The sequence below is a fragment of the Protobothrops mucrosquamatus genome, unplaced genomic scaffold, assembly GCF_001527695.2.
Source record: "Protobothrops mucrosquamatus isolate PMUCROS unplaced genomic scaffold, P.Mucros_1.0 scaffold32, whole genome shotgun sequence".
NCBI classification, from domain to species: Eukaryota; Metazoa; Chordata; class Lepidosauria; order Squamata; family Viperidae; genus Protobothrops; species Protobothrops mucrosquamatus.
The window spans coordinates 778,004-794,941 of NW_015386416.1; the positions used below are offsets into that span (position 1 = coordinate 778,004).

The window sequence follows — 16,938 nt, forward strand, 5'->3', positions numbered from 1 at the left end:
AAACACCTCCCTTCGACCAGTCCGCTCCCACAGAGAGGGCCTCCTTAGAGTGCCGTCGGCCAGACAATGCCGGCTGGCGACCCCCAGGGGGAGAGCCTTCTCTGTGGCAGCTCCTGCCCTCTGGAATGACCTACCCCCTGACCTACGTACAGTTGCGGACCTGCGCCTTTTTCGCCGAGCCCTGAAGGCCCATCTATTCGGTGCGGCCGGCCTGGCGTAGTTTGATTATGTTTCAGTGGGGGTTTTTTACGGGTGTGTTTTTAGAACAGGCCTGTTATTTAATTCGATTTTAAAACAAACTATTTATTTATTATCGTGGTTTTTAGTATCGCCTGTTCACCGCCCTGAGTCCCGCAAGGGAGATAGGGCGGTATATAAATTTAATAAATAAATAAATAAATAAATATAGGTGCTCAATGAAAGGAAGGCCGGTTGCAATAGTTTTCTCTTCAGACCTAACTATCAGTTGAAGCCTGTACCTGTCCTGTTTGGTTGCTGTACCAAACCAGACAGTTGAAGAAGTATAAATGACAGACTCAATAATTCTTCTATAGAAGTGTATCAGTAGCTCCTAGGATAGTCTGAGAAAGAACATTTTTTGTTGCACCTTTTTAATGATGGTTAAGTGCATGATTTGACATTTTAGTTCACATCTTAGAAGACATGTACATTTGTACTTAATAGACTTTCTATACTATTTTATTTTGGCACAATACATATTAGTTTAGACCTGCTGTATTATTTGCCACACTATCCATTTTATCATTCCTGTAACAAAAGATACATAGAATCTTGGGCTTTTTCTGTGTTGGAATTGATGAGGACAAAATAATGTTTTGCTATTAGTTCATTTTCCCAGATCCCTTAATGTGTGGTACTTTTTTTTTCAGCTTAAAATTCTGGGTCAAATATCCAAAGCTATGACAATTAATTTATGGAAATTACCTCTCTTAAATGATGAATACTAGGTGAAAATTAACTTGATTACACTGCAGCTCATACAATGGAAAAATTTTGCAATGGTCTATGGCCGTGGTGGCGAACCTATGGCACGCTTGCCACAGGCGGCACACGGAGCCGTCTCTGGTGGCACGCGAGCCATTGCTGGGCCGAGCTGTTCCCTGCATGCACAGTCTGGGAAGAGGCAAGAGGCTATAAAAGGAGCAACTTTTGGCGGAAGCAGCATTTGCTTCAGACAGCGAGAGAACGAGCACAAGCTGACAGCTCGGTGGTCACGCCCACCCGGCACCTGGCAATGCATAAGTGGGTTTTGGATTGCAGTTTGGGCACTCGGTCTCTAAAAGGTTCGCCACCACTGGTCTATGGCTGCACATGTAATGTACCTAAATCTGAAGCTTAATACTGTTAAAATAGCTTTACCTAAGTACAATGAGCTTGTTGTTCAATTTGTTATGAACCTGCCAAAGAATTCAATAATAAACAAGCTTGGGCCACTTCAATCAGTCAGACCTTGAGAAGCAGTATCAAATATACGCAATATACCAGCAATATTATTTCTTGGAAAGGCATCTGAGTAGATTATAGCAGAGTTTTATCACCCCAAATTAATATTAGTGGAGATTGCTGCACACTTAAAAATAAACAAATAAAGACATTCTAATAACTGAAGAAATCAATTCTCAAAATCACTAAAATGTCACAGCTCCCTTTGTTCCAGACAAACATGGGTAATTGTTGGCTGTGCAAAAAAAATGATGTATGAATCTAGTTGAGACAGAAGGTGCCACATTTGTAAAAAGAAACAGGGTGTGTGCATGTGTTATTGATTTCACATTTCTTTAATGCTGTAATAGTTCACTGACTATAAAGCCTGATAGATGGTGACTGCTTATCAAAATATTCCAGAAGTAGCAAACATAAAAATTTTAAAACATATATGGATGAAAAACTACCAGTCCATAGAAATTTTGCACATAGGAATCCAATTTTCTGGATTTATACCAAAGAAACATTAAGACACATTCTTGCAGGAACATCAGACTAGTCAGTGAACTATAACTGGCACCACAGCAATAATTGCACTGACATGTGCCTCTGCCATAGCTGTTAATCAGCTTAATACCAGTAACAGTATTGACATTTTTTGTAATTACTTTTCCAAAAGTAGATTTGAACCAAATATGTTTGACTTTAATGATGAGTTTTCTGAAGTGTGTTTGGTAGTAAGGCAGATGAGCCAAGGCAATGTTATTATAGAATTTCACTGTACACAGATCTTCCAATGGCCTGGAAAAATAACACTGAGGGACCTTTATAGGCAAAGAGAAAAAAGAAATGATGTACCTTGCCATCTTCAGAACACACACCCAAGTGCTCACCACTTTCATCAAGGCTAATCTGGTTGATCTTGACTGGACTCTGTTGAAAGTTAATAATCAGAAAAGAAAAATAAATTAAGAAAAAAGTATCACCTAGAATAAGCAAATTATTTCAGATTCCCATTCAAGATAAAAGCTTACCTGCCACATCCTCAACTCATCAAGTTCAGTGCTGTCCATTAATTATATATAATAACTAGCTGTACTCGGCCACGCGTTGCTGTGGCTCAGTCTCAATGCGTCATTGTGCATTCATCCCAAACAATAAGTTTGCATTTCTGCAATACTTTTCTCATGCCGGATGCTTTGGAAATGTTGCACGTGGGAGTTTCAATGAATTGCACGTTCAATGGCAATTTCAAAGCGTCACACAGATGCCGGTTTTTCAAAAAAAAGGATGTTTTTACCTGTCACAGGTGTGACATCTATATAATAGTAGGTATATAAAAACACGCGCGTATTCGAATGCAACATTGTGTCAAAATTTCAAAGCAATCGGTGAAGAACTTTCGGAGATTTAAGATTTTGAACAAACGAACATTTACATTTTTATTTATATAGATTTACTAGAATTTGATATAAAAATAGAGGCTCAGCCAGGTTTTTTTTTAATCTGGCAGGATATCCAGAAATAAAATCATATGCATCAAAAGTGACTGGGCAGTCCTACTATTCTTACTATACAATACCTATAAATCTTTCCCATCTTCACAAAACATTATTTTAATCTATCTACCAAGTATCTCTTACTTATAATTTAAGTATAATTTAATAATGATATATTCACTGTACTTCTAGCACTCTGCACATTGGAGGAATGACTAGCAACTGTAACCCAACTTACCCGTTATTACATGTAGTGCTTATGTAGAAAAGAAAAAAAGAGAAAAACTCAAATTTTTGGCCATCATGGATCAGAGACATGTAGAAAGAACATATCAAGAAAACATAAATACTCCTCAGGAGGAGATATATAGTATACTGCAACTAATTCATTTTTAAACCACAAATAAATCCAAACTAACTTTGAAAATATAAATCAATCTATTTCCAAGTTAACTCTATAACAAAAAAATTCCCAAAAAACAACAACAGAGAAGGAGCAGATGAAACAGATAAGTGGATACAAAACTCAGAATAGAGACTTAAAGATGGAACTTAACAAAACAAGGAAACATGATTTAATTCTAGTGGAAAAAAATTCACAAGAATTGGAAAAACAACTTATTCCTTAAGACTATAAAATAAATCTGAGGACAAGAAAACAGATTGGATAAAATGGACTGTAGAGATGTCAGGAACATCGGTGAGAAAGGAAATGATAACAGAAGCGGAGAGAAAGAAAAATAAAAAGATTTTCAACAAACATGGAAAGGCAAAAGCCCCGTACAAAGACATTTCACCTGATTTACTTTTTATATCTACAGTAACATTTATCAACATATGGAAAGACCGTTTCGACTCAGCAAAACACATTGATCAAGAAAGATACTGGGCAAAGGAAAAAGACTAAAATGGAAATTAAGAAAATAGATGATGGGACCTACCAGAGAGAAGACTTAAAAAAGGAACATTTATTTGAATATGGTTAAAGAAATAGAAAAGATTTTGAATATATATGTCATTTTAAGAGGGATGAATCCCTTAAATAATATAGTATGCTCCCCCCCCTCTTTTTTATTCTATTTCTTGTTATGAGTAATATAAAAAAGTTGAAATGGCTTAGATAAAGGAAATGTTTTAGATATTTAAATGTGATTGAATTTAAGAAAATTATAATGGATTAAAAAAAAGAAAAAATGTTTTGAATAAGAGTTAAAGGACCAGATGACTAGATGTATTAAATGGAATATTTAAAGATTAAACATATTTTTAATTATGATTAAAAAGAATAAGAAATCTTGGAAACAAATATATATTAGTTTAGGAGGGATATATATTTTTAGTAGTATGTTATTTTTTTTATGTTTCTTTATTCTTGCTCTCCTTTCTTTTTTTACTGTTTTATCTACTCCTTAAGAAATGTAAAAGTGTTGAGATGGTTCATATGAAAAAAATAGACTTAAATTTTTAAATGTAATTAATTTTTGAGAAAATCTTAACCAGTACAAATACTTTGAATTTTGTGGGATAAACAAATTTAAATAAGGACTGTAACAGGATCTATGATGAGGCAACCAGAATGATTGCAACAAACATGATTAGAGGACTGGAGGCTAAAACATATAAGGACCGGTTGCTGGAATTGGGTATGTCTAGTTTAACAAAGAGAAGGACGAGGGGGGACATGATAGCAGTGTTCCAATATCTCAGGGGCTGCCACAAAGAAGAGGGAGTCAAGCTATTTTCCAAAGCGCCTGAAGGCAGGACAAGGAGCAACGGGTGGAAGCTAACCAAAGAGAGAAGCAACCTAGAACTAAAGAGAAACTTCCTGACAGTTAGAACAATTAAGCAGTGGAACAACCTGCCTCCAGAAGCAGTGAATGCACCAACACTGGAAGTTTTTAAGAAGAAACTGGACAGCCATTTGTCCGAAATGGTATAGGGTTTCCTGCCTGAGCAGGGGGTTGGACTAGATGACCTCCAAGGTCCCTTCCAACTTTATTATTATTATTGTTGTTGTTGTTGTTGGATCGAAAAGAAATATTATATTGATGCGATTATTATTTTTAGGAATATTGGGAAAAAATTATATATTTGTTATCTATCAAAACAATAAGAATTGTATTAACTCAATGTTTGCAAAAGAGGACATTTTGGGGAAAAGAGGAAATCAACTAAAACCATTATGTGGATTATGGACTATAGAAATAAATTGTTAGTGATTGTTTTACAAATGCAAACCCAGACAACACACTGTTCACCAATTATTAAGTGATCTATGTTTAAAAAAAAATCAATAAAATATATTCCCAAAAAAGTGAAACCAAGTCTGAATTTCCAACTAAAAATTATCCAGTTACAAAGTATAATGTCCCACCCACAAAACTATGCAATCAACTACGTTCCCTAATATTTTCATTTGGTCGGCTTTTTTATACAACACCCAGTCCCTGATCACGGGAACAGTAGATGACCTTGGTTCCCACAGGACAGAAGATTATTTTGACTAGCGAAGCACCTGGGAAAGCCCCCCTCCCTCTGTTCTATGTGGCAACCTAGTATGAGGAAAAAAATGGCTGCAGCCAGGTTCATTGTAGAGTTGACAGTCGCCCCCCCTTAAAAGGAAAGAATCTCCTGTAGGAGAAACAAAAAGCACATTATGTATTTCCTCAAGGCTTATGAGGATGCTTCTTGTAACATTTCTGCTTTCACATCTGTACATTTCACCCACGTAGCTTCTGACAGTGGATAGCCTTTCCACTAAACGAGGTATTGTAATTTCCCCTTGTACAGTCTAGAATCAAGAATTTGTTTTATCTCATAACTTATTACTATTTTATCATAAATATATTTACTCAAGTGTTGAAAATATTGATAAACAATATGAGAATATAAATTAAGTCCATAAATATTAAATAATAGCATACAAGTCTGCCTTTTTTTCTTCTTACTTTATCTTCATGGAAATGGAAGGCATTTTTTTCCATTTCATGACGAGTATCTGTGTCAAGCAGGAACTATTATCCTCCACTGATCACTACTGTAGTTGCAAAGTTATTTCTCATGCAGGCTTGTTTGGAATTCTGAATAATATAAGTAAGTTTGACTGTTCAAAAAAATCAATAATGCTAAGCTGACATTATTAGAACAAATATTTAACCTTAATAAGAGGGGGGAAAGTTTAGGAAAAATTGTTCAGGTTTTTTGGGGCAGAAGGCTGTTAAGTAACACAATTTTTTCTGCCAAATCCCTTATTTGAAGAAAATCTGCCATTTGCAAAATGCAGCCTTTGTGATAGTCAATTACCTTATGTAAACTGTTTGAAATAAATATACTTAGTATGGATTATGTCAGCTCTTCAATTACAGATAAATTCATGGCCAAAGAACCCCTTTTAACTATATGGTAACTTCTTCTCCCTTGATGCTCATCAGCATCTCACCTTATAAGTTCAGTCCTTGAACAGTGAACCTGAAAAATCAATCTGCTAATGTATAACCTGTAAAACTCTTCTGATAACAAATAAATAATTGATTCTTTCACTGCTGCATCCCAATGGATGGAAGGGAGGATGAATAACATCCATTTAGTCTAGAGTAAACTCCAATTCCAGGGGAGAAGCAATATTAGTGAGCCAGAAAACTAAACATTTTTTAAAAATCCCTGTACAATTTATACTTTCTAGCCATGGCTAACAGCCAATGACTTCAGTTCACGGGAGTCATGCTTATTTTATATTCCAAGTATTTTTTTCAAGTCTTCTTAAAAATAAATTAATACCAATATGGCACAATATGCTATATATCACAATAGGTTTGTTTAAAGCAATCCTATTAGGATATATATTTGGCTGTACAGTACAGATTTTCTCTATAGATTCTGTACCTTTAAGACAAGGATTCTGTACCTTTAAGACAAGGTTTATGAATTTAGTGAAGAATGTGATGCCAATCAAAATGTTAGTGTGCTCATCTGGCACACTAAAATGGTTACACTGTATTTATTTATGAATTTAGGTATTTATTCTTATTAGAGTTTTATCCTTCATTCTCTTACAACCCTCAGCAATGTACAAACATAAAATGTTCACCGCATTATAACAGGTGATATATAACAGCAATTAAAATCACAATAATGTAACTTTAACTTCTAAGGAAGATAAACAATTCCTATGGAACTATTAGCAATTAAAAACAGTCTCCTGAAGAACTATTTTAACTTGCTTCTGTAAAGCCAAAAGTATTAGAATTTAATTTCTTGGAGAAGGCTGTTTCACAACACAGTGGCCATGACCAAAGAAATTTCCAGCTTTAGTACTTCTACTCTCTGTAGTGGAGAATTGCAAGTGCACTCCTCCAAGATATTTGTATTAGACATATGAAATCTGGTTGAAAAAGATATCTTGATGTCAAAAGCTATATAAGATAAAATCACACTTTAAATTTAATCTGTAAATCTACTGGCCAACAATGCAAGTCCCAAATGCATTTTGACTATGCCTCCGAGTTATTTTAATTAACCACAATTTCTCCCAGTTTAATAGAACAATGAATTTAAAATGGAAACAAATGCCATCCATCTACATGAAGATAAAATAAGTAGGAAAAAAGGCAGACTTATATGCTATTATTTAGTATCGCATCTAAACTAAATCAATTTATCAACTAATACTGCATATTCTGACATATAGATACTCATGCAAACTGCCACAACTCCCAATATATTTCACAACTCCCAATATATATTTAACTAAACATAGTAGGAGCAAAGCTTTTGCACATAAGAATGTAAAATTTAGGCTTCACACATTCTAAATAAAGCAAGGAACAGATACTGGGATTTTTAGATGCATTAGCTTAAGGCAGCGGTTCTCAACCTGTGGGTCGCGACCCCTTTGGGAGTCGAACGACCTTTTCACAGGGGTCACCTAAGAAATGGGTTGGCAACCTGCTAGGGTGGTGGCCAGCGGGGGCATCGCACCCCGGGAAGCCAAGCTGGCCACATGTCTCCCCAGGTTGGGCCGGGCGGCAGTCCCGGCTGGGGCAGCGGCCAGCGGGGGCATCGCTCCCCGGGAAGCCGAGCCGGCCGCATGTCTCCCCAGGTCAGGCGGGGCGGCAGTCATGGCTGGGGTAGCGGCCAGTGGGGGCATCACCCCCTGGGAGGCCGAGCCGGCCACGTGTCTCCACGGGCCGGGCGGCAGTCCCGGCTGGGGCAGCGGCGGCATCACTCCCTGGGAAGCAGAGCCGGCCAAGTGTCTCTCTGGCTGAGCGAGGCTGAAGAGGCAGCGGCGACCGGGCAGCCACAACCCTTCACCGTCCTCCCGCTGTTGCCTGGGTGCTGTGGGGCTCTCCGCCGCCCGACCCCACCTCGGTCCCATCGGTGGTGCCTCGTCATCGGTGGCGGCGGCGCTGCCGCCCTCGGTGCTGCAGGACAAGGAGACCTTGGGCTGCGAGGGCGGCGGGGCCGGCAGTGGTCGGGACCCCCCTCATCCCCACGGCGGCACTCCCCATTGCCGGCACGGCCGCCCATGGTGCATGGGACCCCGATGATGCTGCAATGGCCACCGCCGGAGCCGCTGCCTCCCATCCTGCTCCCCCTCCCCGCCCGTTCGGCTGAGGGGGCGGCAGGGGCGGCGGCCGGGCCGGGGGCAGTGGGGAACCCCAACGATGTTTCAGTGGCCGCCGCTGTGCCGCCACCTCCTCCACCAGAGCTGCTGCCTCCCGTCCTGCTCCCCCTCCCCGCCCGTTCAGCACCGTCTGCCTTTTGTTCTCTCTCTCTCCTCACCTGGAGAGAGAGGGAGAGAGACAGAAAGAGAGAGAGAGAGAGAGGAAAGAAAGAGAAAAGAAAGAGAGAGGAAAGAGAGAAAGAGAGAGGAAAGAGAAAAAGAGGAAAAAGAAAGAGGAGAGAAAGAGAGAAAGAGAAAGAGGAAAGAAAGAAGAGAAAGAGAGAGGAAAGAGAAAGAGAGGAAAGAGAGAAAGAGGAAAGAGAAAGAGAGAGAAAAGAGAAAGAGAGGAAAGAAATGAAAATACATCCTGCATATCAGATATTTACATTACGATTCATAACAGTAGCAAAATTATAGTTATGAAGTAGCAACGAAAATAATTTTATGGTTGGGGGTCACCACAACATGAGGAACTGTATTAAAGGGTCGCGGCATTAGGAAGGTTGAGAACCACTGGCTTAAGGGTTTCATGTACCACAAAGGGTGCCACAGGTTGCCTATTTCTGCAGTGAATCCCTTTTAATATGTTTTTTCTACGATTCAGCTTATTATAGTATGTGAACTTAGTTCCTACAACAATGACATACAATCCTACAACAATGGCATACAATCACAGGAATGGCATGGCTGTGTACTTGTGCTAGCATTTCTGATACAGGTACCTAAGCTGTGGCATTTGCATGAGCATGTCATCTCTGACAGACTCACGCAAACACACACAGGCACACTCATATACATGCATGCATCATTTTTCTTCCATCAGTAAATGTTTTCTGTCAAGAACAAATGAAATTGACTAATCAATTATCTGCCTAAATTTCTCATTATTAAATAAGACTACAACCCTGTAGTTATCTATGAAAGAATAAGGACACAGGATCCAATCATACCACAGATATCCAAATAAGAATATCTAGATTTATTCATTATAATATATTTAACTGATAACAATCCTAATTTAAAATGCACTAACAGTCTAAAAAACTAATAACAGCTCCATGCTTTCGGTCTAATGCTTTAATAAATTTTCTTTATTTCCTTTTTATTCCTTTTTTTTACACTGGAATTTTATTATAGAAAATTTTACCCTTATTTCTTTTTTCTTATACAGTAAGGAACAAATTGAAATGAAAAATCAAATGTTGGAGCAATGAAATCAAAACATACAATTTAGACATGGTTGAAGGGACACAAAATTGTCACTGTAATTTTTTTCTAAATTTCTTAACTTTTTATCAGGATCCAGTCCTCCCAAAATGGCATGCTGGGCGATACAGCTATCTTTTTCTCCTGCTGATGCACAACTGATTTTGCCACCAAAGCAGGCACTTTGATGGCATGCTCCCTAGATTTGAATGCGAGCAATTAGTAATGACCCAAAATGACTCTCGGACAACTGTGGAACTATCTGGGAAGAGGAATCTTGATGGTTGCAAATTTCAGCAGGAGAATTCAGAGAGTCGGGGCTCCATCTTTTCCTTTCAGCAGTTTGTTTGTTTTGATCACGTCTCGGTTTTAACTCCACATTTTGAATTTTCCTTTTTTTATTCTTTTTTGTTCAAGTTTTATTCTTATTTGTATATGTTAATTGACTGGTTGAATGCTAATTTATTCTAACCCCCTGCTGGGCTTTAATATGAATTTTTTGCACTTCTTTTAATTGCTTTGTTTTGTTGTTGCAAATCACTTTTGATTTCTCCATATGGAAGTCGACAGTGATTTCTTGAGTAGAGAAAGTGATCTGATTTGATTTACATTTACATTTTCACTATAAGGATTTTGCATTCTATTTTTTTTAACCTTTGATGGAAATTTCCTTTTCCCCCCATTCATTTTCACTATGAGAAATATTATCTCAATGTTCTCTGAAGTTATTTTGTTATAGTACATCTAATTCCCCTGTCCTTGAGAGAAACTGTTTATGTTTGGTAGAAAAAGCTTAATTATAAAAAGTCTTGGACTATATTTTTGTATTTTTTCTTTCCCACCCTTTTTCTGAATAAAATTTAAAAAATTATTAAAAACATTTTATCAAGATGCAACAATGAAAAGTCATACACCCTGGGTGAGTTTAGTGTTCTGTAAGTCTAAGGCTATTGGCTACTCAAAGTTCAATAGAACAATTAGTAAACAATAAAATGTTTTCATTATTTTCTCACAAATATATCTTTTTTTTAATTTTTAAGAAAACTTGCTCTTTTTTAATGCTAAGAAAATGATGCAAATCCATCATTAATGTTATGTGCTACAAGTTCTATTCTGATTTTGATTTTTCTAAGAAGAAATGTGACACTCTCCTCCCTCCATTTTATATCATAGTGTATAGTACAGTAACTAAGGACCTGGCCTAGAAACTAGGAGACAGTGAGGTGATGGTAAGTTCTAGTTCCCCTTAGGCATGAAAGCTGGCTTGGTGACTTTGGGCTCTTTCTCTGCCCAACCCATCTCATACATTTGTTGTGGGGTACATAAGAAATAAAAGCATTATGCATGTTACTTGAAGCTATACAAAATAATAGTAGGATGCCTAATAAATAAATAAAAATATTGAATATTAAAACTTATGTTTACTCTGCAGAATATTCTCACAAGGCTTGAAAGTTCCTAATGAACAATTAACAAAAAGAAAAGGGCACAGGCAAAATGCAGCTAAAGGGAATGTAAAAAGCTCTGGGAATCACTTCTTAGAAGCCAATTCTTTCCAAATCCCCACAATGCTTTAAAAGGTTGTTAGAATTTAGCAAACACACATCTCTCTAATAAGCTTCCTCTCTCTTTAAATACTAGATTATGCCAAACTCTTTTAAGTTCTACAGGAAACATATAAGGATAACATATTTAAGCAAAGACATTTTAATAACATCAATGGTTCGAAACATCTAAACAATCATCACTAATAATTTTCCATCAAATTGCTAAAATTCTTCAGTAAGAAACCAGAGCCTCTTCACTGACCCTATTTGTGACAACTTCCATCTATGCCAGACACTTATTTAAATATGCTATTTTTGGTATGCATTTATACCAGATCATATGTTGCAATTTCTTGGTTGTAATGGCAGAACAATTTAAACCATCTCTATGAAACAGAAGAAACAATACAATAGTTGTGCACAGATAAAGTAGTATACCTAATTAGACTATCTACAAACATGTAGTTTTCAAAGCATGCATTTTCTAGATATCCTGTAATTATATTTAAATGTTCATTAATATACATATTACCTAGCTTTACAACTGAATAAAATTGAAAATAGACAAACACTATGTTAATAGCTATTAATATTTTAGACAGTGGAATGTATTACAAATTGTGTTGATATCAAAATCAGAGCATTAAGTATTCATGCAATTACTTAATTAGATAAGTACTATGATTATTAAACTGCATGACAAAGTGTGACTGAAGTACATAAATCATAGCATCCAACTCATGTTATTACACACCTGTTGACATTTGTCTTCCTTGCTTACCCCCACCCCAACACTCTTGTTCTTAAAGAGTTTTATACGCTTGATCAATGCATTACAAAGGAAGGAAACAACCCATTGACCTCAATTGGTCTTAGCTGCTAGTAATTTTTAATGGATTGCAAACACATTTCGAATCATAAGAATGCACACCTGAGATTAGATTCCATGTGGGTAAATAATCTCACATAGCAGCTCATGCAAATCTATATAAATAAAAATGTAAATGTTCGTTTGTTCAAAATCTTAAATCTCTGAAAGTTCTTCACCGATTGCTTTGAAATTTTGACACAATGTTGCATTCGAATACGTGCATGTTTTTATATACCTACTATTATATAGATGTCACACCTGTGACAGGTAAAACATACTTTTTTTGAAAAACAGCGCCATCTGTTGGACGTAAAAGCAACACACGCTACAGCAACATTAACCAGACTGAGCCACAGCAACGCGTGGCCGGGTACAACTAGTGTTAAATAAGAGGGGCTAGGACATCCAGCCTTGAGGCACTCCAATAACTAGAAGCATTTGATTCAACTTCTCCTACTAACACCAATTAGATCCAGGCATGGAGAAAGGTAGAAAGCACCCCAAAACTTTATTTCCCATGCCTAATCTCCATAGTCAATTCAGAAGAAAATCATGATCAATGATATTGAGAGCTGTTGAAAAATCAAGAAAAACCAAGGCAGTGTTCCACCTCTATCCCAGTTTCATCAGGAGTCATCAAATGTGATTAATATTGTTTCCAACTATGTCCCACCATATAACCTGACAAATTTAGGTCTGTATTATCCCTCTTCCACAGCCCTCTGATGCAACATGAGCACTTTTTTGACCTTTCCAAAAAAAGCAAGGTTGGAAACAGGCAAAATTGTCAAGGGCTATTTGATCCATCAATAACTTTTTGAAAAAGAAATCCACCATGACATCTTCCAAGGCAGGCAAAACCAGTGCTACCTCCCTAGGGCATTAATCTACTAGGAACAGCATGGAGCTAACAAGGAAGTAGCTGGATTAATAATCCTAAGGACATTATTCACTTCTTCAAGAATCAAAGAGTCAAACACCTTCCAGATAACAAGTCAAAACTGTGCCTCATTCAATTTGACTGGACTTGCCCAGTCATGGTCTAATTCAATAGGTCCAAGCATCTTTATCCATCAAATTCCTAGAATACTTCTGAGTTTCTGTACATGATCTTTGGAAGGGACCTTGGAGATCTTCTAGTCCAATGCTGAGGTCAAGCAGGAAATCATAAGAAAATGTGAGCATGCATTGGAACTTTTCAAGAAGCGAGCTTCAACCACCAGCTCATCTGAACTCTATGCTTGAGCTATATATTACTTCAGCCTGATTGACATCTCCATTCAAAACCCCATCCCTTCCCCATGGAAAAACCAAGGCAGCAAGAAGGTAAGACTGCCCTTTCTCCTCCTGATGTCAGATGAGAATGTTGGAGCTTCTATCCTACCCATTCTCCAGCTGTAGAGTCTGAAGTCTTGGATTAGGGAACACCTCTTTTCAATGTGAAATCCCAGTGTCTCTTCCAGGCACCATCTTCCATTTTCCAATGTAAAAGAGTTGTTCTTAAAAAACTTGCTGCCATCCAGGCAATGGGATTTGACAGTTGCAGATGTTGCTTTTAGAGTTGATGCTCTTTCAATTGTTTGCTCCAGAGCCGAAGAAGCTGAATATGTGCCATCATCCATCAGACAGCTTTTGGGATCTCTGAGATAGTTGATGGCAATGTATTTCGGCTTGCATAAGAACACCACCAGCACAGTGATGTTGTTAGTAGCTTTCTCTGGCTGCAGCCACCAGCTTCTCTGCTGTCTGAAGGCCATCTCTTTGGTTTTGCATTAAGTGCTCCAAGATGTGATCCACCACCTTAACTGGCTAGAGAGTGCTGAAGAACCTATCGCAAGGAGGACATAGTTCTCTGCCTATTAGCTCAAGCGACATGCCAACCATGCAGCTGGACATGTAAGTTTTTGCAGGAGATCCCCAACAGCTCTAGAAACAGCTTGGGTGCCATTAAGACACTAACAGTCTGTGTATGTTATGCAGTTCCCTAAATCTTCTATATTATTGCTTGTCCTCTCATTTTAGTTTATGAGGTTCCATTAGAGTTATAACTTTTTCTTGCTGGACCAACATCACTTGGGATCTCCAAGCCACATATATGTAGTTTGTTGTCAACAAGGAAAGAAAACACCCCTGTGGTGGCACTCCGTAGCTTCTCTCTCCTGGCTCTACAGAGAAAGAACTCCAGGAAGAGACTAAGGTCTTATTTGAACAGCTTATCAGATTTTCAGAAACACAAGCCTAATCTGAAACCTGATGGAATAGTTCGACCTTCGTAGGGGGATACCAACAAGCCAAAAAGCAACCAGGGAGTGATGGCAATATCCTTCACCTTCAGATCTCATTGCAGCTGCCCTACAGCAAAAAAACAGATCCAGCCACGAGTATGGTGAAAATGGGCTGGGCAGATTCATAGAATTTGGGCTTGTCAGAACCATTACGACAAAGTAAAGCAAAATTCCCTTAGGGAATTTTGAAAGCATACCTTTAACATCCATACAGGAAAAAATGGAATCAATACATTTTTTGTTTGATCCAGCAGGATTCTTATTTTTTATTCTTCTTTATTCTATTTATTTATATATTTATTCTTATATTTTTAAATATTAAGTTTAAAAGTACTACAAAAATAAAGTAATTTAAAGTTTCTAGGTTTACAAATTTTTCCTTTCATTTTGATTAAGCAAAGACCTCCAAATTATTAGGTACTGCATCTAAAAGTAAAAACTTTGGCACTGAAAGGTATTTCCCCTATTTGCCAAAAAGAGCCACATGACATAAAGATTTCAATTTCCTCCTGCCTACAGAATGGGTTGTTGTTGTTGTTGTTGTTATTATTAATAATCATTGCATAGTCAGCCAGATATTCAGACTGGATCTGGCATTTTTGTCTACTTATCAAGTCCTTACCAAGGACCTGGGATAGGCAGATGTGGATGTTTGATGGTATTACAGATATCGTCACAGGATGGAAGCAGTTCCTAGTAAGGCCACCTTTTGGAATTGACTAATGGCGAATTTATCAATGCCAATGGTGCTCAAGTGGTGCTCCAGTTGTTTTGGGATTGCACCCAAGGAGCCTATTACTATTGGTACTACCCTTGCTTGCCTTTGCCACAGTCTTTCTAGTTTTATGTGTAGGTCTTTGTATTTTGTTATCTTCTCCAGTTCTTTCTCGTCTATTCTGCTGTCTCCAGGCACTGCCACGTCCACTATCCAGACTTTTTTATCTTTCTTATCGACAATTGTTAAATCCAGGGTGTTATGTGGCAGTGTTTGTCTGTTTGAATTTTAAAGTCCCAGAGCAATTTAACTTTATCATTTTCTATAACTTTCTCTATTTTATGTCCCACCAGTTCTTGCTTGCAGGCAAATGATATTTCATGCAGATCTTCCAATGCACCATTGTTGCTGCTGCTTTGTCATGCCACTGCTTGTAGTCAGTCTGTCTGTGTGATAAACTATTAACACTTATAAAGCAATCTACATACTCTTTTCTCTAAAGAAAGTGCAAGATTTCTTTGGCACAAACCCTGCCTTGTTACATTTGCCTGAAATAAACAATTATTAAAAGATCTGACAACAGCATGTGAATGTCTTCTGAAAGCATGTTTGATTAGTCACTTAGCCAAATGTGTTTGTATAGCTTTTGTATCTTTAATCTGCAAAGCTGTCAGCTGAAGCAATAATTATATTAATAAATTTTAGACAGTCTTGGAAGGAACAGAGAAGATGAAGAAGCATTTGGAATTAATACATCATAAATTGTTTCTGCATCCTCCTTTGTCAGTGGAGTTCACTGACTTTTCCTCTCTGTTTCCTCTTTAAGTCATAATTTTAATTCATTTGACACATTTCACCTCATTCAATGCATTGAACCCTAATATAAGGGGACACCCGTTTGTCAAATGGTTGCGATCTGTGAACATAGATCAGTTAATCTTAAGCATGTGTTACTGACAAAAAAAGTAGCCATGTTGGTGAGCAGAAACAAAACAAAATGGACATATAAATGATCATCATATAATAAGCCATTAAGAGTATCTCAACAGTTTCCCAAGTTCTACTTCATGCGTCCTATTTAGCTTGATCAACATGCCTTACTTTGAACCTCAATACCTCATTTTACAATAATGCAGGCATGTCAAACTCGCGACGTCACATGACATTGTGCAATGTATCGGGCCAGTTTTGCAATTGCCAGCAATGGGGTGGGCACGGCTTCCACGTGATGCGTCCGGCCCGCGGGCCAACAGTTTGACACCCCTGCAATAATGAATTATTTCATTTTCTCCCTTAATATAAAGGATTAACTACAATGAAATATACTAAACAGATATTTTAATAAGGATAACTTGCCTATTTTGATGAAAAAAAATATTTATGCACTTATCAGTGTGGAATTTGTTCGTACTTGGACCTTATGTCACGATGGCTTTAAATCTTCAAAGAAGACAAGGGAAAACAACTGGCTTTTATAAAAATTATTTTGGGGTGACTTACCACCCAAATCCTAGGGCAGTACATATGCTAAAGAACATATGCAACTTTAAATGTTCTACTGGAACAGAAAGCATATTGCTTACTTGTAACTGTACTTACTTGAGTGGTTATATGTGGTTCACATAGAGTTTATACCTATGTACAGCCCTATTCAGAACTTTTAACCGCTTACATAATTGTCTGACAGAGGTCCCATTTATCACACGG

The 16,938-nt window shown here is 37.6% G+C and overlaps 1 protein-coding gene across 1 annotated transcript in view; it reads right to left on the reverse strand.

The window, feature by feature from the left end:
• The window catches only part of VPS41 (VPS41 subunit of HOPS complex), a 158,504-nt gene that overhangs the window by 103,157 nt on the left and 38,409 nt on the right, over nt 1-16,938 (reverse strand). The window contains exon 5 of the mRNA XM_015811174.1: nt 2,305-2,379. Coding sequence (XP_015666660.1) covers nt 2,305-2,379 — 75 coding nt within the window. The remainder of the gene's footprint in view (nt 1-2,304; nt 2,380-16,938) is intronic.